The following is a 24,188-nucleotide window of genomic DNA, read 5'->3' as shown; positions in this document are numbered from 1 at the left end:
TCTCAACAAAATTCTGCACAGTGTCATGCTGTCATCTCACAGCAACAAGGTCCTGGGGTATAATCTTGCCTAGAGTCTTTCTGTCTGGAGAGTCCATGTTTTTCATGTGGATGTCTGGGTTTTGTCCAAGTGCTCTAACTTTGTTCCCAAGTCCATTCATTGGAAATATGGTGACACTAAATTGCCCTGGGTGTGTGCTTGTTTATGTTAACTGTTCAGGACTGTTTCTAGGTTGTCAACGTGCTTGAGTAAAGTCTCTGGAAACTCAAATCCCTGTGAGCGTCTTCACTAAACGAGGAACAAACATGTTTTAACCGAAAGGGATGTTCTTTACCCTGTTCCAACATTCCCTATTGTATTAGTTTCAGAAGTTTTACATGACAAAAAAAATAATCTGGAAAAGTGTTTCTTCTACTTAAAATGTATTTTGTAATTATGTTATTTCAGTTATTTTTTTATTTAAGGCTTTAAAATACCTGAAGTTGTACATGACTTTTTTTTGTCCATCTGATTACATCATTTTAAGATGTTATGATCAGTTACAGCATTAAGTCCTTATGTCACCTTTCTTGTTAGATATTTTTACGCTTGCCTAAGAAATTTCTTAACTTTTCACTTCTACTTTTTTCTGTGTTGAAGTGCAACTCTTGAGTACAATTTTTAAGTTTCTTGAAAGGATAATTCTATCACATTTGTAAAACTGATGTAGTGTGTGTGGGAATATTTAAAACTTGCGCCAGCAGGTGGCTCCAGGTGAAGTGAGCCACCGTCATTACCTCCACGTGTAATAAACAAATTGGATTAAAAAAAAATACACATTAGCGTTCAAGTGAACAAGAGCAAATAAATATATTGTGGTGTGTAATTTATACTACACGTCATTCATATTAAAAGTAAATTACGTCGCTGGATTTGCGTGACATGACATTTTATTTTTAAATTTTTTGCTCTATTCCGTAACGAATGTGGTGAATCCCACATTTCGGCAGCACTTGAACGCAGCAGGAATGACGCCTTCTTCAAACCGCCTACCCATGAAAACAGACTTTACAGAAGAGGCTCCTTATCACTGTGCGTTGGGGGCCTGGACGTTTTGATAAGCCCCTCAAAAATCGCAAAGGTAAGGTGATATTAAGCAAAAACCTGCCGCTGTCCTCGCCAGAAAGACAAACATTGCATTTCCCGTGAGGTTTCTTGGCTTTGTGTGAGGGGAGGGGGAACTGGTTTAGAAAGCAAGTCGCATCGAGGTAGTTATTGCGGCAACTATTTTATAGCACAAACTTATGGGATAACCATAGCCCGCATTGTGCTAAAGGCTAACCCTTTTATCAGAGCAGTAGGTTTAGAAGGAAGGAGCCGCGTTAGCTAGCCACTACTCCTCATTGGCCTTGGAATGGAAACATTTCAACAGCTGCCGAAAAAAAAACCCCAATCCCTTCATATCGTTACTAATCCCTATGCAGCCGGATATACAAGAGGCCCCGGCCCGAGCTGAACCTCGACTAAAATGACGTTTTCGCGACGAGATAGGATTTTTGTGGCACGATAGTTAATAGTTTGGTTGCTATACCGCGACCCCCAAATCTCGCTGTGAATCTGTGTTGTGTTACAGCTAACAAGCTAGCTGTGGTCTTGGAAGACGCGAGCGTTGCTATCTATTTTTAGAAGGATGAGACCGTAAGCCCTTAAAACCTCCACCGTCCAGCCGCGTCCGACGCGTGAGCGTGGATCGCGTGTTTTTTTTCACGCACTCGCGCTTCCACCAGCTGTGTTTCGGGAATCTTACAGGTGTGAATTCTTGGAAGGGACTGATTGCTGTGAACGAGGCTTGAGAAGCAATACGTTAGAGCAGAGTTTCAAAAAGTACTGATCATCCACAGGGTAAATAATGACCATTTAACGAGGCACTTCTGTGCGTGAATGCTTGACTGAAAGAGATGTGCATGTCAAAATAATGAATGCTGTTAAGTTTTCTCTTTTTCTTTTTTTTTTCCTTTTTGATAAGAGCATTATTTTGTAAGCTGAATCTTTTGAGTATATTCTGTGTGTTATTTAATTGTAATGGGTTCAGAAACGATGCATGTGTTGCTGGTTAATATATAGAATGCAGCATAACTAATTATTTTTAGCACGTCTAACATAGATACTGGTTTTTGATCTGCATAAACAAATATGTGCTCTTATTTGTTTAGACAAATAATAGGCCTGCACAGCTATTTGCCACTGTAATTTGCTTGTGGATCTGTAACATTTATATGCAAAGTAGTCTTTCTTTTAAATGCATTTGTAGCCCAACTCTCTGGCTTTCTTATGTTACTTCAGGAAGAAAACCCCGGGACAATTTTGTGATCAACAGGCCAGTGTGGTCTTAAGAAAACATAAAGTCTCCATGTTATTTCTTGATATTCCATTGACATTGATCTGATTCTCATTAACCAAAGTTTTTCTTCTATAGTTGTGCTGTGTCTTCTTCTCACTATGAGGTTTATGAACTTAGGTTCTAAACTCTAGATCATATTGTTCTGTATCGCTGCTCTTCCAAGATGTTAACGTCAGCAAAAAATCCCCCCCAAAAACATCCAACTAAAGTCTAAAATAGATTTTCTTGTAATTTGATACTGTCACATTTGCATTGTGTGTTTATGAAGCAGAATAAAGTGACCCGAAACAAAATCATCACCTCGTATTTGTATTGATCGACTCTCGCTCAAATATTTAATAATCAGAATTATTTTTCCTATTCATTAAATGCACAAAGCCTTTATTATTATTATTATTATTATTTATTTTTGAGTTGAACAAAGAAAATCACTTATTTTAATATGTAAACGAGGATAATTTTGTCATTTCTGAACTAAATACTACTTCCTCTGCAAAACAAAAGCAAAAAAACTGTCAGTTTGCTTTCTGATTTAAAATTCAAAAGGAAATGGGGGGAGGAGATGCAAACTAGTAACTTAGAGGTCAGATTTGGAAGAAAACCTGAAAACGTTGTTGGCCTTTCTCATAGTAGCTCTCTGCTACACTACAGTAGACAGATCTCTGGTTAAAAGTAGTTATTTTATCTGACGGAGATGACCCTGTGGCTCAGTACATTTAGGATAAATCCTCAGCCAAAGGGGGCTCAATCAGAGCGGACTTCTACCAGCTTGAAACAACTCAGGAAAGACAAATGATGTTTTATGATTCTTTAAACCATCTTGGGTGGTTAACTGAAAAGCAAACATGTACAGGAAGTTGAAGTAGGAGATGGTGGAAATTCAAACATGAAACCTTTAAAGATTCAAGCATTTGCATAAACTTTGTGTTATTTTTCTTATATAACTAATTTCAAGGTAGTAGGTGTCTAGTTTAGTCTCTGTTCCTCTCTGACCAATTATTAGCTGCATTGCTATAGGAGAGATCTACTACTGCACCCCTTCAACAAAACCCTCCTTCAAGGCTCTGAACTATCCTTTAAAATAGTTAGTTAAGTAGTTGTATCTATTTAACTAGCAGTGGTTAAAGTTTTGTTTTGAAGCCAGAAAAACTGATAAAGCAGTTTTTCACCCACAACTCTGTCTACACAAGTATTCGACTTGAGAAAGAGGACGAAAGTGATTACAGATGTGCTAAACAAAATAATTGTTGCATGTTTATTAGAACAACCTGATATCAGTGGTTAATTCCAAGACTGCCCCCAAAAGCATACTCACACACACAGACTGACAAACACAGATGAGTTGAAGGAGGCTGTTATCTGAACCAACAGAGAGATGTCTGTGCATCAGGGAAAGTGGTGAGAAAGCAAATCTTCACATTCACAAACTGTGTGTGTGTGGGTGTGGTGTGTGTGTGTGTGTGTGTGAGACGGACTGTGTCAAAAGGGCAAAATGTTGAAAAGCGGGGTTATTGTTGTCACTGTATCCAGCCTGGAAAGCAGTATTGCCGGCCCAAATCATGTCAGGCTCAGAGCGAGCGAGCGAGGAAGAGAGAGGGTCGCGCTGGACTAGCGTGGCACAGCAGCAGTTTTAGTGGAAACAATGAGCTGTCTGTACGCTGTGTGATTCAGCTCTGAAAAACTGTCAGTTGACAACGGCTGTTTAGACCAAACACTGACTTGGACAGGAAAGGGGAAGGGGGGGGACAGCTGTGTTTTTGTTTTTAATAGATCTTCCTTAGTCACATAGTGTAGTCTTTGACCTCTGTTGGCATTCAATCACCTTTATAACAGTGGAGTGTTTTTGTTTTAAAAATCCTCTTGCTTTGTGGTCCATGGCTTGCATGGTTTACATATTTGTCTGCTTCTCCAGTCTACTTGTTGAAACATCCTTGGGCAAGACATTGATTCTCGCAAATACCTCGTGTGTGTGTGTGTGTGTGTGTGTGTGGTGTGTGTGTGTGCGTGTGTGTGTGCGTGTGTGTGTGTAAATCTGTTACAGAAGCAAGTTGTGAGCACAGATTAAATGGTATTATAGTTTTAACTCTTTCTAGTGCAAGTTTGTAAAAACAAAAATGTGGCTTTGCAATATCTCCACAATAAATGAAAACCGCTAAATTTTGCCAATGTCTGGTCTTAAGTTTGTGTATTATGTACATGTTTTCTAGAACTAATGTAGCTTAAATAATCCTTAGGTGTTTTATATTAGCAGCAGTGGTAACAGTTATTGCTTTTCTGTTTTGGATAGCAGCTTTCACTTTGAAAGAACGGCATTTATAATCCAGACCAGATCCTGCTGCTTTTTTTTTCTTCTTTAGGTTGTTTACAGATGGCAAAGTGCGCCGTTCTTTTCCTCTAATTAGGTTAGAGTTCAAAACAAATTGACATTTTAAAGCTAATGGGCTCATCTGGCTCCAAACGCTAATTTTTTTCTGGATTAAAAAATAATTTTATATTAGCAAGTATGATAAATCCTCTGAACTGAAGTGGCATTTCAGGCTGCTTCTGCAGCCCTAATGGCTGTGATCTTTTTATGATTGATCGCTGACGAGAGATGATTTGAGCCGGAGGTCTCCTCCAATGCTTCTTCCACCATCATTAGAAACACACGTAGCTTTACTGTTAGTCACATGTCCCAGTTTTATTTCTGGTGCCTACAACTGCTTTTGGAGTGCAAGGCAAATAGGGCTTTGAGGCTTTTATATCAGTTTGCTGAATGAGTTCATGTCAGTATATGGGATTAAATTCAAATAAATGAGTAGGTGAGGCAGCCTGTTGGCTTTACATACACAGCTTAGTATGAAAAGTAGATGAACTGTACATACTTAATGTGTTTAGTACAAAGAGAAAGTGATAACTGGATACAAGATTGTTTTGGATTGGATTTTAAAGCTTCTTTAATTCTCTCTAATAAGGAATTAAAGAAAGGAGTCTCTTTCTGAACTGATGACCTGCTTGTTTGTCCAGCTCTGTTGTCTAACCTGTTTGAACCCGAGCTAGGTATTTTCCCATCAAGATTTCAAGTTTCGAATAGTAGTTTTGGGTTGGGAACGTTGCATTTCTTCGGATGGTAAACTCTGCTACAAGTTTGTGTGCTTAAGGGACATTTTGTTAAAAAACAAACATTTTGAAGCAGATGAATCTTGTCCTTTATTCAGTTTGTGACTTTTATATCATTCTTGATGTAGGGATTCAACTCGAGCTGCGTCAATCAGCTTTTCTTCGAGCCAGTTCCGCTTTAAGGTCAGACCTGTTTCAATTTTGGTTGATTTTGATTTTAACATGGAGTACAAAAGGTGTACAATTTGAGTAGTTTGATCAGTGTGTTAATTAAAGAATAATAGCTGGTGATAATAGGTGTGTGAGGAGAACCTGAAATATTAAAATCTCTACTTATTTGTCATTGAAGTAAGGTCTCTCTGAGTGCACTCTAGTTTCTGTTTGAGTTGAATCTTCAATATAATGAACTGTGATTATGAAGCTTTATGCTTCATATGTGTTTGAGACTCTTCCTTTGGAGTGCTGAGTTCCTGCACAGTCCAACAAGTTTTGAAGTTTCTTTCACCATTTGCTAAGTGTGAATGAGTCTGGTGCAGTTAAAATGCCAAGTAACACTCTAACAGTGCTATTTTTTACCAGTGAGCTACATTTTCAAAACTCACTTGATTTGAATCTGCATTTATTGAACCTAGACTCATTGAACACAGAAGGGATGTAGAAGGTCTTTTAATCCAACCAAAATATCTAATTTTATCTTTCAAAGCATTTCTTCACAGCTTTTGGTGTTTGTTGACACCTTTTACAGAGCAACAAAAGTGAAGCTAACAAATCAAGAATCAGTGTCATTTAACCTCAGAAGGGTGCTTAAATAGGCTTTACTTTTCCCCATTCACTTGAATCACGCAGGGCTGCTCATTTTCACACAGCACACATGCAGATCTTGATTCAACTGGAGCGGATTGCGAAAGTGGAACTTTCACAGCTTATTGCTTTGTATCACTTTATTCAAGGACAGCACAATATTTCAGAGCACAGGAAATCAAGCAGACAGTTGAAGGAGACCCCTCCCTGCTTCCGTCCTCTGTGTTGCCGGAGTCAGATCTGTACCGTGGCTACTTTTTAAGGGCTTGTCACAGGAAAACACGCTTTGCCGTCTTCCCTGCTTGAGTCTGCTGAATGTTTGAGTTGCTCCTCCCACTCCTTTGCGAATATGTGTACAAACCGTTTGTGTAAAACAATTGTCTAACAGTCTGAGGATGATTCATGGCCCCAACTTCTGCCGCGTTCATAAAAACCCATTTTTAAAAAAGAACACAGTGCAAAATAATGTGCAGATAAAGTTTCCTTGTGGTTCTAGGTTTAGGTAGTTGTACTTGTGTAATAATTTCAACCTGGGTGGATGTTTCTTGAAAAAATGGAGAGAGTTAATAAGTTATTAAGATAACAGTGAGTGAAAAAAAAAGAAACACATGTAAGTTGATCAAAGTTTTGAGGTATTACAACACATGTTAATGAATCAGCACTTGATGTCACTTCTCTTTTGGGACAGCGAGTTCGTGTTCCATTTAAGAATGTGAAAAAGTTTTTTTCAATTTTCACATATTAAGTGAGGTTTATGAAACTCAGAACTAAAACAAAAATCAACAGGATTTTATTTGCATATAAGAGTCAGAACTGATGAGGACTTTTTCTTCCCATAAACATTTAAAATCTTCAGTGTTAAGACATTGAAGATTTTAATTTAAATTAGATTCATTGAAGAAAGAAAAATATCCAGTGTTGTAGATCTCATAACCTTTAATCAGTTGTGAAAAATTCACTGGGAGCTTTTATACAAAGTCATTGTGAAGCTGTCAAGAAGAGCCTCCATGCTCCATTGTTCTTGTGGGCACTAAATAATCCACTGCTGCCTAATTATTTCCTGCTGATAGGTCCCCTGTGTGCCATCCTAGTTATATTTTCTGACGCGTCTAAGCGGCATGCAGCTGAATGTTGGTCGGGGGTGGTAGTCTATTACTCCTCTTAGGCTTTTAAGTGTCTCGCATCCTTAAAAGTTTCTGAGAAAGCTCCGGGGGCTTTTCTTTCATCAGTAGATGGTCTGGTTGCTTGGCATCCTTGTTATGGTGCTTGTTGTGTGTTGAAATGAACAAGTCCTTTATTACATTAATTAACTTAACTAGCGTATTGTTTTGTCATAGTAGTTTAGCTTGTGTGCGATTTACTTTACCTCATTGTGTGATCCTGGTTTTCTTACTTCATTATGACAAAAGCAAAAGATGAAAACAGAAGTGTTGAAATGTTCACATAAGATGACATAAGACTGCTTGCTGCCTTGAAATGTTGGGCAAATTACTAATCTGTTATTACTGATAAAAAAAAATATGGATAATCTTGGGTTATCCATTGCAAGAACTTTAAGGCCTCCTAGGGTTTTTAATCTTTACCTTGTAGAAATGTGTTTCTCTTTGAGGACATTACTGAGAAGTGTGTAGTTTTTCCACAGAACTGCTCATAACATCGACCAGTTGCTTAGAGCCACATGTAAGGTGTGATCTGTTGCTCAAGTTAAACCACAAGCAACATGCACTTAAATTAAAGACTTCCATGTGCTCAAGAACTGTTCTTTTTACATTGTAATTTTTTTTTAAAGAATCCATTCTTGGCAAATACTGAGGACACTGTGACCTTACAAAACAGGCTTTAACAGTGAATGTGTACCTAGTTTCTGCTTTAAACCGGCCCACGGCTAAATTGTTAAAGAATTGCGAGTCAAGTTGTCTGTTGGTTGCAAACAGCGAATTGTAGCTTCAAAGCATTCTCAGAAAACACATTTCATCTAGATATTTCTGTTTTCTGTTTTTTGCTTTCGTTGAAGCAAAAAACAGAAAACGTGGACACACACTTCACTAGTTGTTGGTGACGTGTACCTGAGGAGCAACATGTCTTTGTAGATTTATTTAGCTTAAAGGTCCTAAAATGAAAGAAAAATGTGATCCGTCATGCAACCAGTTGTATTTTTATTTTTATTTTCTAAGAACTGGCTGTACATGGTGACTTTACATTTTTCTGAATTCCTCAAACTTTCTACAGCGACATATTTTCACTCAAAAACTGTGACTGAGCCACTGTAAGTCACAGAAAAATACAGAGTTAATTTGTAACCATATTGTCTTTCACATAAGCCTGGCTGGCCCAGTTATGTCAATATTGACCTCATATTCTCCACGTATTGCAGTATTTTGTATGCCAAGTGTAAATGGATATAGGTGAGAGCGTCTGATTTACCTTTTGTTGGTGTGACACAGTATGAAATAAACTGAAAGTGGATACTAGTAAAGAAAAGGACCAGAGCTCAGGAACATGAGATACAAAGAGAACAGTTGGCCTATTTGTTTTCACAACTGGTTCCTGTTGGAAGGAATATCATACGTGTGTTTTAATGTGACAGAAATGGATAGTTGATTGTTTATGATAATGTCGGATTCAGATAACCACACAAGATTAAGCAAGGGATGGTCTACTAGGTTTGTATTTTTATTTATTTATTTTTTTTCAGTGTTCAGGACCAGGACGCCACCAGAACTTTTCAGATGCTGGTGCAGACATTGATCTCAGTTCAGCTCAGTTTTTAGTCGTATCTCAAACGGAAAATGGTTTGCCGTAAATGTCAGAAATACAAAAAGCAAGTCTCTGAGAAAACTGTTTATTTGGTGATTACACTAAAACAGTGTTCAAAATAAGTTACTTTTATTTAAATCAAAGAAGCAATACTTATTGCTTCTGAAATATTTTACATAGCTTGAGTTTTTTTGTGTGGAAGACTTAGTTTGACTTGCACAAAAAACATAGTCTTTTGGTTGAGTGCTAAATTCTCAACATATTATGCCTTTGCTGTTCTGCCTTTTAGAGTGTTCATGTCCAAAGAATGTTCACCTTTTTTCTGCACCCCATGTGTTTTGTGTGTGGTTTGCAGACTTGCGTTCAAACATGTTAACAAATGCGCTCAAGTTTTGAAAATAAAGGTGAAACGTGGAGAGCATCAACTTTTACACGTTAAGCCGCATACATACCATAATCATGGATTTCTCTCAGGGGGTAAGTATGCTTGATCTGATAAATTTCTGGAAGGAGATTTTGGAACACACTACTATGACTGATGTGCCACTTTCAGCTCAAATTGAGGTCAGGTATTTTAGGAGTAAGAGAAGTGGCGCTTGTGGTGGAGCAACTCTTGATTTCAGCCATTTTCATTGACTGTATTAAATTGTAACAAGGCTGGCCAGTCCCAATCCATCCACTAAACCTGGGGTGTTTATGTTGCTGTCAGATTGACGGATCGTTGCTCTTGAGTGGAATCTTTTCCTGATGATGTCACGAGTGCAGCTTTCTCTCAGCCACACCAAACCTTAAGCAGTGGAAAATTTATTGGATAAAGTAGCACACTTCTGTTTTTCTTCGAACCATCCATTAATAATACTTTCTAGTTATTTCCATCTTGCAATGCTTCCAACTATGTATTTGCAATCATCAAATGTACTTAACATGTTTATATTTATAGTGCCAATTGATTAACTGCTGTTGATATCCTTACTGCCGGTTTTATAAATCACATTTTAAATCCTAAATAACCTATTAACTTTAAAGTATACGACATAAGGCTCATGTGATGCTCTGTCCCAATTATGTCAAAATATGATTGATCTCTTTAAATTTTACAAGTTTAAAGAGATCAAAAGCATTTGCTTTTTTTCAGGTTTTAAGAAAATCAAGGTTCAAAAAGTTTATTTTCATGAGGACATGAAACACCGTATTGAACAAAGCAACAAAACGTCATTAGGTTCAGTTAGTTTTCCTCTGTAGTTTTGTAGTTCATCAAAACTGCATTCAATCTGAGAATATGAACTACCAACAAATTCTATTTTATTTTGACTTTTACTTATACATGTTAAACTTTTGAGAAAATACATTCTCATCAAAATATAGATGAAATTGCGTAAAGAAAAAAAAGGCATTGTTTGACAGCCTATTTTTGGTTTTCAAAGCCCTTGTTCATCCAGTTTTCATTATTTGTGTTTGCTTTGCTCTGAGGGTTGTACCTTATTGCAGTGAGGCTGGGGGAGGGAAAAAAAACAGTCATTTCCTTAAGTAGTATAAGCATTCGTGTCCAAGTGAACGATGTCACTGATGTAAAAAGAACTTCGTATTCAGTGTAATAGAGTTTTTTCTATAGACCTTCCTTTGTGTGCTTTAGTTAAACAGCACACAAAGTTAAACAGGCAAAAGACGAGCGCTCCAGTGAGTCAGTAACATCTTATTTAAAATGCAACAGGTTTCATAATTAGACTTCCTTCCGTCTGTTCCAGATAGTTTCTTTTAGTTTCTTTTTTATTGTAGAGAAGGAATTTTCATTGGTGGTAAATTGTTTGTAAATAAAAGCTTGTGTAAATTAAAACGTTTGGCACCATCTCTCCACCTTTCATAAATTCTTCAATATGAATAATAATAAGAACATGTAAAATTGTATATTTAGCTACAAAGTACAACAACTATAAATTTGTAGAACACTATGCCAAAGTATTTTATTTAACCTTTTAATTTCAAAGGTTGTTTATTGGTTCAGAATTGGGCTGTTTTTCTATTTATTTGAAGGAGATTATTTCTGCGCAACAAGCGTTAAGCTGATTCATAGAGCAAAGGTCGTTCTCACAGCTGACTTGGTGACAACTAATCTATGATGTGGTAACGGTCTGAAGTAATAGATAACCGTCACTCGTGTTCTTTATCTTCATTGAATACTGTTCGCTCTTGCTCACATTCCACTGAGTTCAGAGATGCACAGTATGGACTGATTTTTTTATTTTTTCTTCCTACCAAAAAAAGAAAAAGTATGATAACCCACTGTTATGTAACCCACTTTATTTTATATTGTGATACTATGTGATACTATCTGCTTTATTTTTTTCTCTTTTGGTTGTTATGTAACACATAAGCTCTGCGATGTGACATTACTCTGAATCCAGGTGAAGTTGTAGAAACTGAACCGGTCTGACTGAACAGGCCTCGAAACAGAAATGAGGTGAGATCAGGTGCTTGTGTGCAGTTTGTTCTGCCAACCGTCCAGCTTGCCAATGTGTTTAGCCGCTTAAGGCCTGCCCAGACCCGGCCGTACAGATGCATATGGGTTGGATCGCTGCCCTTTTGACAGGGCGGGGCTGCTGATCTATTGCTCAGCTTCAACCTTGCTGACTTATAGGATCCTTCCACCAGTCGGTTTCAGCCTCATACACCCAGTTATCTCCTCCCATAGCTGCGGATCAGAGCTCATCTACAGCTCATCATCACCTCCCCCACAACCACACACCCCCGCACATGAGCAAAGCACACCCTGGGTCTACCACTGACAATCGCTGCCTGGAAATGAATGATATGCAACAGATGTTCTAGTTCCTCTCTATGTCCACAGCTGTTGCCTGGAGTTTGGAGTGGGCCAAACCACACTATATTTTTTATTTTTTTATTTTTGTACTTTCTTTTCTTATATTTTGACTACAGAACTGGGTGATTATAAATCAGAAATCATTTTGTTTAGAGGCTGACGAATTTGCAGAATCATCATCAAAATCATTTGAAGCAAATAGCTAATGCTACAGTCTGTAATGGATGTGAACATAATTTATGCTTACTGATGTCTTGCTGGAGACAAATAGTTTTATAAGAGCTATTTGGGAGGAACTGAAAAGTAAACAGTAAAATTAAAGGACATTTCCTGTTTGAAATCATGAAGCGACTTGTCATGTGAAAAGGTGGACTAAAAGTACAGCGTTAAAGGCCTATTTGATAAATACAGCCACCTACTGAAATAAAGCTTACGATTGAGTGTAATGGATTTTTTTTGGTAAACATTACATTACGACAAAAGCGTTTTTAAGTCGATAGGTTTGACCACGTTAAACAGAAATGTGCATGGTCTGAGTTTGATTTTGAAACTTAAAAGTGCACTGGAACACCAAAGATGCCACAACAAGTTTGATTTTGAAGTCTCAGTGCACTCTCATTGGAGACATTTTGTCTCTTTACTATATTTTACTCCTTCAAGTACTTAGAATTTGCTCGATTTAACATGGGCCTGCAACTTGTAATGTGTAGGCTTTGTGGTGACGACCAAAGCAACCACAAAGCCTACACTGTAAAGCTACAGTTATCATACTGTAGCTTTACTTTATATTGTTTTTTGTAATAATTTTGAAAGCTTTAATAAAGATAATAAAGTAAAATAATTTTTTTGGGTGTGATTAAAATTGGCTCATAGATTAAATGCTAAAAAATTTAATCTGTTATCTGTCATTCACCCAGAAATGTAACAATATGTACCAGGTTGTAAGAAAAAAGTACAACATAATTAGCCAAGTTGGCAGCATTGACAACACATTGTAACTTACTTTGCTGATAAATCTCAAAATAATCTCAAAGGTTGCCCGTTGCTATGAATGAAGACAAATGCACGTGAACTGGTCTGCACAGCTCCCAGCCAAAGCTTGGTTGATAACAAAAGTTTTTCAATAGTTGCTATCGAGATATAATGTGCACTGTGCCTTATTTTTAAGATATTACCTTTGCTATGCCTTTTATATGTGATGTATTGTTTCCTAAGACATTTCTTTTTTTATTCAGTTTCCTCAGATTCCGTAAGAAGATATTGCACCTCCTGGCATAGCCGTAAATCTTGACTGACCTCACATTTTGATTTATGTTTCTTCATATAAATTCATTTCCTACTCCAATTCTTTCATTTATTCCTACATTCATTTACAAGCACATCTCAAAAAATTTGAATATTGCTTAAAAGTATAATATTTCTTTTCAGTCATCAAGGAAAGAGAAATTCGTATTTTACACAGAATCCTAGTAAAACATACCCAGCCTTGTTTCTTGTAACTTTTGTGATAATGGGTTGAAGATGATGATCAAAATTCAGTGTCTTGGAAAATTGGCATACTGTAAAAAACTGCTAATGGAAACTCATGGTTTCACACCTTACTACTACTACTATTTATAATGCCTTTTATATCTTAAGATATAATATATCTACAAAAGGTCTAAAATGCAAATGCCAAGCAATTACAATCGACAAAAATTACTAAATATATGAATAAATAAGAGATTAAAACATATTGAAGAAAGTGAAGCACATTTTTGCCAAAAAGAAATGTTTTAAAAACAGTCAGTTTTTTTTAACACCAGTCAGTGGATTGTGGTGCTGTCAGAGTGTGAGGTCTACAGACATGGAGCAGCAACGGAGAAGGCCCTGTTCCCCATTGTCCTCAGTTTAGTTTTGGGTTTGTGGAAAGGAGTAAGTGAGTTGTCCACCCAAATCAGCGAATTAACTCAGAATACATTCGAACGTTTCCTGAGCCTTAAAATGGTCTCTCACTCTGTGTCAATGGGCTATGCAAACCTGGGGAGGTTGCTGTCTTGACAGATGTCCAAAAGGCAGTCAACACTCTTCACATGGAGGGTAAGCCACAAAAGGTTCTTGCTGAAGAAGCTGGTTGTTATATCTTAGTATCAAAGTATATTAACAGAAAATTGAATAGAAGGCTTCTGCCTTGAGAAGCCTTGAGTAGAAGGGTACTAAAACATACAGTACCAAAAAGGAGAACCGCAGGCATGAGATTACTATCTAGTGAATTCCATTCCAAAAGATCCACCACATCTTTGTGACGGGCTTCATCATAGTAGCTCATGACAAATATAAGTAATTGGCTACAAATATCTCATTCCCTCTGTTAAACCACTCCTGAAACACAGACGTCGGAGACATCTTACCTTGACTATGGAGAACAGGAAATGGACTGTTGGACTGTGATCCATGATCCTGTTTTCAGACTAACGTGAATTCTGAATTTCCTTTGAGATTTCAAAGGGCTGTCAAGCCACCAGTTTTTTCAGAGATCTCATAATTACTTGAGAGCTCCCACCAGACTCTTTTTCAGGGTCTGTGGAAGAGTGAAAAAGTACAGAATCTACACTGGTGAAAGTCCAGTGTGAAGTTTCCACATTCAATGATGGTTTGGTGTCATGTCATCTGCTGTTGCTGGTCAACTATTTTCTGAAACCCAGTCAATGCAGCCGTCGACCAGAAAATTTTAGAGCACTTCATGCTTCCCTCCACTGACAATTTGTACAGAAATGCTGATTTTATTTTCCATCAGGACCTGGCAGCTGCTCAGACTGTCAACAGTACCAGAAGCTGGCTCAGTGGCAATGGTGTTCCTATTTTTGATTGGCCAGCAAATTCCTCTTACCTTTAACCCCATAGAAAACCTATGGGCTCTCGTCAAGAGGAAGACATGAGAAACTAGACCCAACAAGCCAGATTACCTGGGGGCAGCTTATCAAAACAATCTCGGCTTCCATTACACCTAACAAGTGTCACAGGCTGATCTCATCTATGCACCAGTGCAGTAATTCATGCAACAGGGGGCCCAGTCATGTAGTTAATGCATAAAAACATGCATACCTTGCCAATGTTTGACATTAGTGCTTGCATAAAACATCCATTTTTGATTGGTCTGTGATATTCAAATTTTCTGAGAGACTGAATTTTTTTGGGGGGTTAAGGGGTTTGGAGGGAGTTACCTGACAGAGAAAATCACTAATAAAACAAAAATAAGAGCTAGAATTTATTTTACTCTGTAATGAGTCTCTATAATGACTGTTTCACTTTCTGAGATGACTGGCAAGAAATATTGCACTTCTTTTAAGATTTACCTTTATGTGTACAACATAAGACACCAGCTGTTTATTAATAGATGTCCGTTTTGTACCAGCGTCTGAGTGAATCAGCTTAGCAATTTATGGCCTCTTAAGTCTACGTAACATCTATTTAAAAAGTAGTTTAGGAGGTTAGTATCTTAATGAGACTTACTGTATTTCTTATTTTTGTAATCTAATGCCTACTTTTTAATTAAACTAATCTAAATATCCGATTGACCTCCTAATACCAAAAGCAAGTTTTACTTCATTTACATTTATTGCATTTCATAAAATAAAACTTGAACAAACAATGAACTGAACAAAAAATTGATCTGGATAGAGTGAACTACATTTGTACCTAAAGGAAGCAGGCAGTGTGCTCTTCAATCTGACATTCGGTGAAGTCATTAATTGAAATTCAATGGAAAATGTGGCAGACCGCAAAACCACACATACAAACAAAACCCTTCATCGTGACTCACACCCATACTTTAGATCTTTTGCCCTTTGAAAACTCTGGGAACCTTTTACAATCAGGCTTCTTTGACGCTGACACTTTGTCTACCGTGTTTGTTTTGGAAATCAGACGTAGCTGACAAATGAAGATGGCTGACGTATGCAGCTCACCAAAGCTTAAGAGCACCGCTGCAGATGCAGCCGGGGCATATTGTTAACGCACAATATTTTTAGGAAATTGGAATATCCCAATTTCTGCACAAAAACATATTTCTTTATAACCTGTGTGTGACTTCTAATGAACTCAGGACAATCGCACAAGGGGTCATTGGTACTGTTAATGTGTTTAATGAATAGACAAAACTGATTTTGCCTTTCTTTTTTCCAGTATCTGAAATGAAAAAAATAGCTGGATTACTTGTTGATATTTATTAGTGAATTATAGCTATTACGTTCAATCACTAAAATATAACATGCACATGTTTGTCCTTCTTTTAGCAGAGCTGCTTTGAAGAAACTGCTGAGGTGAAGAAAGCCGTCTGTTCCTGAGACTCCCGGCTGCCTTCCTTCTCTTTCAGATGTCAAGAAGAACCTGGACTCCCTCTGAATAAAGACGCACCATGTGTCAGAACTGCAGATGTCTTTCTACTGCCTCATAGTCGGCCGCTCCTCCTATAAACTTTGCCCTCTAATCTGAGGACTCTCCTAATCCTCACCACGGTTCAAGATGAAGAAGGTGGCGTTATGGTCGGCAGAAGATGTTTCTGATTGGCTGAGCAAAGAGGGTATACCAGAGTACACCGATGCTCTCCGTCAGACAGACGGCCCCGCTCTCCTCAGGCTCACCGAGGCAGATTTCAAGGTGCCTCCCCTCTCGAGGGTGTCACCTGACGGTGGGGAGCGGCTGTTGGAGCGGATGGAGATCCTCCGGATAGAGACTCACATCGAGGATCATAAAAACGGTCACGCAAACGGGCATGTAGCGGGAATACCCAACGGAACTAGTAAGCCTCAGAGGAATGGCACGTTGGGGAGGAAAGACTCTGAGCAGGAGATGATCCACATTCCTATGCCAACAATAGAACCTACTCGCTCCCCATTCCCTACAGAGTGGGGGAAGACAGGCATAGCATTCATCTATGCTGTGGTGTGCTTCGTCACCACCAGTGTCGTCATTTCAGTGGTCCATGAACGAGTTCCTCCGAAGGAGCATACTCCGCCGCTGCCTGATAAGTTCTTCGACCTGTTCGACAGGCGTGAATGGGCTTTCTCCATCTGCGAGATTAACGGCATGCTGCTGGTGGCCCTGTGGCTGATACAGTGGATGCTTCTTAAGCACAGGTACGAACCATCAAGTTGCATCTCAGCGTGTCTTTTATTCCTCCAAAATAGGCCTGGGTCTGTCACAATCCCACAGTTTCACAGTGCTTGCTCAAAATAAAAACATGGTCTTATTGCTGTTATTTCAAGTCTTATATCTATGCCATTATCTGTTGTTTTGACTTTAGTGCAGTTATATTAGTTACTGCAGTCTTTAAAAATCTGAAAAGAGGAAAAATATATATTTTTTTACCTTTACATATAAAAAAGGGAAAACTGAGTGTTGGACTTTAGTCCTCATTATCTTATTTATGCCAACAAAAGTAGAATTATAAAAAAATGGCTATTTTATATCTATATTTGTTTTACCACCAATTACTGATCATTTTTATTTATTGTTTGTAACTAACCCATTACTGACACAAAAATGTGCAGTGTCAGTATTTTTTTGATGATGTGATTTAAATGTTGACCCATTTAAATCACATCTTGAAACTGGACTTAAACTGAGTCTGTTTTTTTTTTTTTGAGATTCCAAACAATGCATTGGCACTAAATACATAACAGATCATAGAGTTGGTGAGACATCTTAAATCCTGTAGATTTTAGGATGAGTGATCAGATTTTATGTCTTTGTATCAATACAAAAGTGAAATAAAAATCTATGAAATAATCCTTTACTGGAAGCTAAGCAGTTATGCAGTTTTTTTATGATGGCAACATACAAATTATGGTGCCTGACTTGGTAAATGTTTTATAAATGTTCAGAATATGTTGGGAAACCTGTGAATTTTATACTGGAAAAGTTTGAAATGTTGTGATTTCTACCTGCTTTTAGAATTCATAGTTTGAAAACACTTACATTGAAGAGAGGAATGTGTGCAGGTTTCCATATAATGATTCTTCACATTTCTCCCTGTAGGAAATATTTTGAGTCAGACCAGTTTGTCTGTTTTGTAAAGATGTAGTTGAAGGACATGAGCTTTTGTTGCGGTTTTGCAGTTGTAAATTCAGTACCTTTAATACTGGCATGTGTCTGTTCTCAGCTATGTTGGACATGATTGTGATCATTTTTCGTTTCTTTTTCTTCACAGATCAATTGTAGGCAGGAGGTTCTTCTTCATTGTAGGAACACTCTATCTCTACAGATGTATTACAATGTATATCACAACTCTTCCGGTTCCCGGGATGCACTTTAAGTGCTCACCAAAGGTAGAATACTTGTTTTGTGTCTGAAATTAAAAGCAAGTGACTTTGGCAAATTAAAGAAAAAAAAAATTTCAGAAATATTTCTTCACGCTTTCCTTTAAACATTTCTAAGTTATGCCCAGCTTCGGTGGCAAAGACCTTTGAGTTGTTGCTTCACGAGGTTTTGATTACATAACAGGTTTAATTGCTCCTACTTACCTGTATAGGTTTCTGTTTGCTTGATTGCACTCATTTACTGTTTTTCAAGAGTTTTTCAAGAGTATTATTTACATAACACCTTGGAGCAATGTTTATATCTTTTGATCCTTGTCACCTTTTGTCATGTTACAACTATAAACTGCTGGGTTTTTACTGAAATTTCATGCAAAAGATGAACAAAAAGTAGTGCATAACTATGATTTTTTATTTTTTTTTTTATCAAGTAAAAAGCTTAAAAGTGAGGTGTGCATTTATTTTTAGACCTGTAGCCTGTAGCTGCAGGTTTTTTGGCGTAGATACATCTGTAGACTAAATCTTGTTCCTATTCTTCTGTGCAAAATGGCTCAAACTCTCAGATTGGATGGAGAACAATTTCAGGGTTTCCTCCCTATTGTCAATGAATGTATGTCTTCGTGTTCTTACTAAACGCACAGGTTGTCTTTAAATTTATTGATCAGATTAAAGGGAATTGAATTCAAATACAGATCAGGTAGGATGATGATTTTTCTTGTTCTAAAATGAACATCGGAAGCCATGTATCAATTCATTCAGCTTCATAGTTATGCAGTATTTTGTGATGGTTTATTAGATACAATCCTATTTAAAACAGCGGTGTGTGATTGTAACATGGAGAAATACAAAAAATACTAAGGAGCTGGAGAATGTGGCTATGAAATGAGAAAAAAGGTTTTCTTAAGACACATATACTGCGGGAAACATTGTCATGTTAAATATGAGTTTAAACCACTGTCTATTTGGGAAGAGGAACATGAACCTAAAGTGGAAATGATACTAAGGTTCAGTTCCTGGTTAAGGATGAAAATTTGAACCAGATGTTTCATCACTGAAATCAACTGCTTCCTTTATAACTCATAGTTTTCTGCTTTTAAGAAGATTGCACAACTTTGCTCTTCATAGAAGATGTTAGGAGGTCAATTCCCAAAAAAAAAAAAAGAAATGTACTTCTTTTTGTCCAGCAACATTTTCAGTGCAGCATTAACTTGATTTTTTTCATCTTTGTTTTGATTGGATTGTGTTGTAAGAAATAACATCTCTTGTAAGGGCTCACTTACAGCTCTTACTCAAAAATGTGTTTTTGAAATTGAGATGTTGTCATTTAACCCTTAGAAAGTGAAATCAAACGTTCTTATTTTCAACTGTTATGTCTTCATCATTTTTTTTCTGTTTGGTTTTTACTCTTCTTTTACTCTAACATTCTACTGTGTGACTGTGTGTTTCAGCTTCTCGGGAACAGGGAGGCACAGATGAGGAGAATAATGAAAATGATCGCCGGCGGGGGCCTCTCCATCACAGGCTCCCACACCATGTGTGGAGATTATCTATATAGCGGCCACACTGTCATGTTAACGCTCACGTTCCTTTTCATCAAGGAGTGTAAGCCGCTTTGTTTCTATGTGTTTGTCAGGACTGATGAGATGGAGGACATTTAGCTTCTAAGTCATCTTTGACCTCTGTGTACTTGTATACAGGTTGTTTTAGAAATACTCCATCACAATCTAGCTGTCAGACTTCTTTCTGTTTTAAACATTTTTGCACAAAAAATTTAATAGGCTGGTGTTTGAACTTTAAAGAAAAAAAAATTCACTGCCACAGGTGGTGCTTATGGTTTCAGTTTGGGTTTGCTTTAGCAATGGATTTCACAAGGAAGTGTAGACGTAGCAAAGATGGAGAGGGAATGTTGCACCACCAACATACTCTCTTTGCAAGTTTGGTTTCGGTCTATTAGAATTGCACTTTTTCTGTAACCACACATAGTGCTGTCACACTTTGTTGTTACTCATCAGGCTTTTTTCGGTTTGCATTGCTGTGGGGGTTTGGGCCGATCAGTTTCTTTGCTTGAATCCGTCTTCGTGAAAGAAAGCTTCAGCATTTGAAGCTTGATATTTTAATTAGATTATTATGTTTCACCTTTAGTTGTGGTGTCGAACACAGTCCTTTTTTCATTTTTACAGGTTCTATTGAAAGGAAGTCAAGTATTTGTCCAGCATGTGTGTCCATAAATCTAATTGATGCAGATCTGACATCTAGTGGTTAAAAAGTAGAACAACTTTTAAGTCATGTTGCCATTGATGCCTTGTACCACCTGGACGTTTGGCATAATTTTTTATTCACTTATTATTTATTACTTCATTTTGAGCCATAAAAGAAAAAAAATACATTTTATACCTTTTAGTAGGTGAAAAAAAAAAGAACAAACAAGAAAAATATATCCACTTGCACACAAATGTGTACAGTAGTGTACATACTGCAAGAACAATTAATTAATAATGGTATTAGTATTCCATTGTGGAATAAAATTTCCCTTCTGTGTTTGTTTGATCTGTGTCCCTTTCAGATTCCCCCAGGCGCTTTTGGTTGTACCATTGGGCCTGCCTGGCACTGAGCGCCGTTGGGATTTTCTGCATCCTCCTGGCCCACGACCACTACACTGTGGACGTGGTCGTGGCATACTTCATCACTACCCGCCTCTTCTGGTGGTACCACACGATAGCCAACCAGCAGGTGAGTTCACAGGGTGATTCCTGATCAGTTTGAGTTGGCCGTGATGAGCCAAATCGAACCTTTTCGCCACGGTTTGAAATTTTACTGCTGATGATTTTTTTTTTGTTTGTTTTTTTATTACAAAGCCATGGTATATTTCTGTTTTCTGTCATTCACAAACTTAAATGTATATTATTAAATGTTTTTAGTGTTGTGACAGACCAATACAAGGGAGTGTGCAGCTGTAAATCTCTAATACAATAAAATTTAATGCAACACAACTCAACTTCCTACAGAGCCCCCTAGGGGACGTGGGGAATTTTTTTTCTTTTGCGTGCCCTCGCAAAACTTTTGCGTCCCCCTCGCAAAACCTTTTTCTTTCACGCATAAGGAAAAAAATTCCCCATGTCCTCTTGGGGGCTCCGTAACTTCCAGAATATAGAAAGTGTGTGTATTTTCATGTTGCTCAGTGAAACTTGAGAAGTTACAGACCAGAGCGCCCTCTGTCAGTCTTGCGCCGTAATAGTTTTTGTCAAACAGCTGAGCAAGAGTTAAACTTTGACATAACGGCTAATTTGTCAAAAAATCAAATCCACATCAGCGATTCTGTGACATCTTTGACAGCCTTCGTGTTTGTCCTTTTGTTTCAGTCGCTGAAGGAGACGTCACAGAGCAACCTGTTGTCACGGGTGTGGTGGTACAAACTCTTCCAGTATTTCGAAGAGAACGTGAACGGCACGGTTCCTCGGAATTACCAGCTGCCCCTCGCAGTGCGGGCGATGCACTGGAACCGTGGCATGAAGTACAGACGACTGGTCACGCAGTGACCCCCGTGGAGCTGAAGCATGCGAGGACTGTGACTTACCAAGTGCTATGTTTATTTCTTTTTTTTTTTTTTTTTGGTTTCAATCTGTGCAACACGGCACCGTTCCATGTAGAGCTGTCCTTTTCACCCTTACTAACAGGAGTTTCCCAGTCTAAATGGGTGGCACTGTGACCATCTAAACATTTAGTTTTTCTTTCTGTTGTCCTTTTTTCATTTCAGCAAGTTTTTGTAAGCACACTAATTTATTTGGTTTTACTTCAGTGGGAATGAGTCACAAAAATTTCTGCTAGTATTAGTGGATGTGTCATTTTAATAAACTTGTAAAGCTCAATTTTTTTTCCCCTCAGCACAAAAGTATCAACAATTTCCTGTTTCTAAACTCCTAGTCCAGTCCGTGTCAAAGAGATGCTTTTTGAGAACCAGAATGCCATAAGTTTTACTTTCTTTTTTTATAGCCGCTTGCTTTTGGTAAACTCTCCTTGCTGAAATTAATCAAAGGTGCAGATGATATTTTTTCTAAATATGTCAGACTTTATTTTTCAATAGCAAAATAATCTCCAGCTAAAAAAAAAAAAAACTTTTTTAGATTTTTATCTTTTTCAAGCTGGATAGAGGATGGATGGAGTGTAAGAGTTTCATGTGGTATAACATAAACCCAGTGCCTTTCTCAGCCTGATTGTCAAACGGTTTAACTACAACATGTTGCTGTCCTAACCCCATCGCGGTTCCCTGACCCCTGATCTTTGACCCTTCTCCCGTGTAACTGCAAGTCCTGTCCTTATGAATGTATAAAAACCAGATGACTTTTAGCCTTATCAGAAGATTGATCTTCCCAAATATAAGTGCAGTGATTTCAGTATTCTGATGCTTTACCACATCCGTTTAACAGAAGAAAAAAATAGACTGTTAATTGTATTTTAAGTTTAGAACATATCTTCTGTTTCTGTTTTTACCAGTCTTGAACCAGCATGAGCCTTGTTCAAAAGCCGGATCACGGATGCTAATTTTAACTTTCTTTCTCAGACGAGCTTATCTGAAAATCACCACTTCCTAATAGGGCATCCGATGAAAGATGATCTCCCAGGTGCCAGAGATAAGAGTTGTTGTCCTGGATCCGGACATGTCTTGTGCGTCCTTGCAGCTGATCCCCTCCATCACTGCCCAGTTGGAGTCTCGGTTTCAAAGCACATCATTGACGTGCAGAAGCCGAACGCTTTTGAAGCAACACGAAACAATGAAGCTTCAAGAAATGTTTCCAAATGTATCCATGTAAATTTTAGTTTAGTTTATATGCATCTGTCTTTTTTTTTTTTTTTGGTTTTCAAGCTGCTCTCATTCAGTTTTGCATCAACAATCCTCTGGAGTTTATTTGTGGGGAACAATCTTAGATTGCTGCTGCATAGAACTGATAATTTATTTAACCATAAATGTCTAATGTGTTTTTGTTTTTTCCTGAATGTGAAAATGTGTTCATATCCATCCAAATCATGCATTGTTGTTTATTTTTCTTTGCTTAACAGCCTGAACTGTAAAAGTATTATGTCTTTCTGTGTAGGAGAAGACCTGACTCTTGCTGCAGAACTTTTAATTTCAAATTCAGTGGCTTTTATGACAAAGATGTGCACTAAACTTTAGATGAGGCAAATATTCAAATGAGTGGGAATGACTATTTGTACAAGTTCTTGTTGAAGAAAATGCCCCCTGTTTTTAAAAGTGAAACCAGCCTTTTCAGAGTCCAAATCATTTCACTTTTATTGAGAAGATTCTCCCAGCTTTTAAAAAGAACCAGCGCCTCTGACCCCTTTTCATGATAGCCATATTTTGAACTTCAGATGCCATTTAATCCAAACAGCTCTCTGATTTAGATTGAATGTCTGGACTAAGATGAAAGCTCTATTTAATTTGCCAGTCAAGTTTTTGGTTTTTCATGTTGGCTCAAAGAAAAGTTAGTTGGTTGCATTTTTCTCTGTTCTCACTCACTTTATATCATTGTTTTTGTGTGTGTGTGTGTGTGTAAGCCACATATTTGTAAAAATATGGTAAGGTAAAGGAATCTACTTGGAATGTTTTTGAATAAAACATTTTACAATAAAGTATGTTTTATTATCAGCATACTGTAAGTTTTTTACAAGACATTTTTTGTTGCCGTTTTAAAATGGATTTAATTGAAATTAGTTTGAAAAAGATGGTCAATGTATAACTTGACTGTCTTTACATTAAATAATTGTTTCTGGGGGTTAAAGTACCAATGCTGAACAATTTCTGCTTTTCTTGTTTTTCCTGGATTGACAGTTTCATTTAGTGTAAAAATACCAAAACATTAGGTGAACCAACTGATTTCTACTCTTGTATACATAATTCAGAGTACAATGTATAACATAAACACAAAACTACATTATAATTAATTTTCCAAAGGCCAAATTATGTCTTAGGCATTTACTGGTTTCCATTTTGTATTTTGTAAGTTGTAAATTTCCTGGAAAGCTCATAGAAGAGCAGATT

At 37.5% G+C, this 24,188-nt stretch overlaps 1 protein-coding gene across 4 annotated transcripts; it reads left to right on the top strand.

Annotated features, from left to right (window-relative positions):
• Positions 1-1,037: 1,037 nt before the first annotated feature.
• sgms1a (sphingomyelin synthase 1a) lies at positions 1,038-23,798 on the top strand. Of its 4 annotated transcripts, none has more exons than XM_055029899.1 (6): positions 1,038-1,120; positions 16,133-16,972; positions 18,046-18,163; positions 19,600-19,753; positions 20,715-20,881; positions 21,511-23,798. In XM_055029899.1, exons 2-6 carry the CDS (start codon positions 16,359-16,361, stop codon positions 21,685-21,687), a joined length of 1,230 nt encoding a protein of 409 aa, XP_054885874.1. In that variant the 5' UTR covers positions 1,038-1,120; positions 16,133-16,358; the 3' UTR covers positions 21,688-23,798. The 4 variants fall into 4 exon arrangements, with proteins under 4 accessions (XP_054885874.1, XP_054885873.1, XP_054885872.1 ...); XM_055029898.1 differs by having other exon boundaries at positions 1,055-1,120; positions 16,130-16,972; XM_055029897.1 differs by lacking the exon at positions 1,038-1,120 and adding an exon at positions 1,599-1,788 and having other exon boundaries at positions 16,130-16,972.
• Positions 23,799-24,188: the final 390 nt, after the last annotated feature.

Source organism: Poeciliopsis prolifica, unplaced genomic scaffold (genome assembly GCF_027474105.1).
Source record: "Poeciliopsis prolifica strain line A6 unplaced genomic scaffold, Auburn_PproV2 SCAFFOLD005, whole genome shotgun sequence".
In the NCBI taxonomy this organism is placed as follows: Eukaryota; Metazoa; Chordata; class Actinopteri; order Cyprinodontiformes; family Poeciliidae; genus Poeciliopsis; species Poeciliopsis prolifica.
This window is presented reverse-complemented; position numbering and strand designations above follow the sequence as displayed.

Bases quoted from the DNA above. Each gene is read 5' to 3' on its own strand.
- sgms1a (XM_055029899.1), top strand. From the start codon at position 16,359: ATGAAGAAGGTGGCGTTATGGTCGGCAGAAGATGTTTCTGATTGGCTG. The intron at 16,973-18,045 runs GTACGAACCATC...TTTTCTTCACAG, and splicing joins TGGATGCTTCTTAAGCACAG to ATCAATTGTAGGCAGGAGGT. The intron at 19,754-20,714 runs GTAAGCCGCTTT...TGTCCCTTTCAG, and splicing joins GTTCCTTTTCATCAAGGAGT to ATTCCCCCAGGCGCTTTTGG.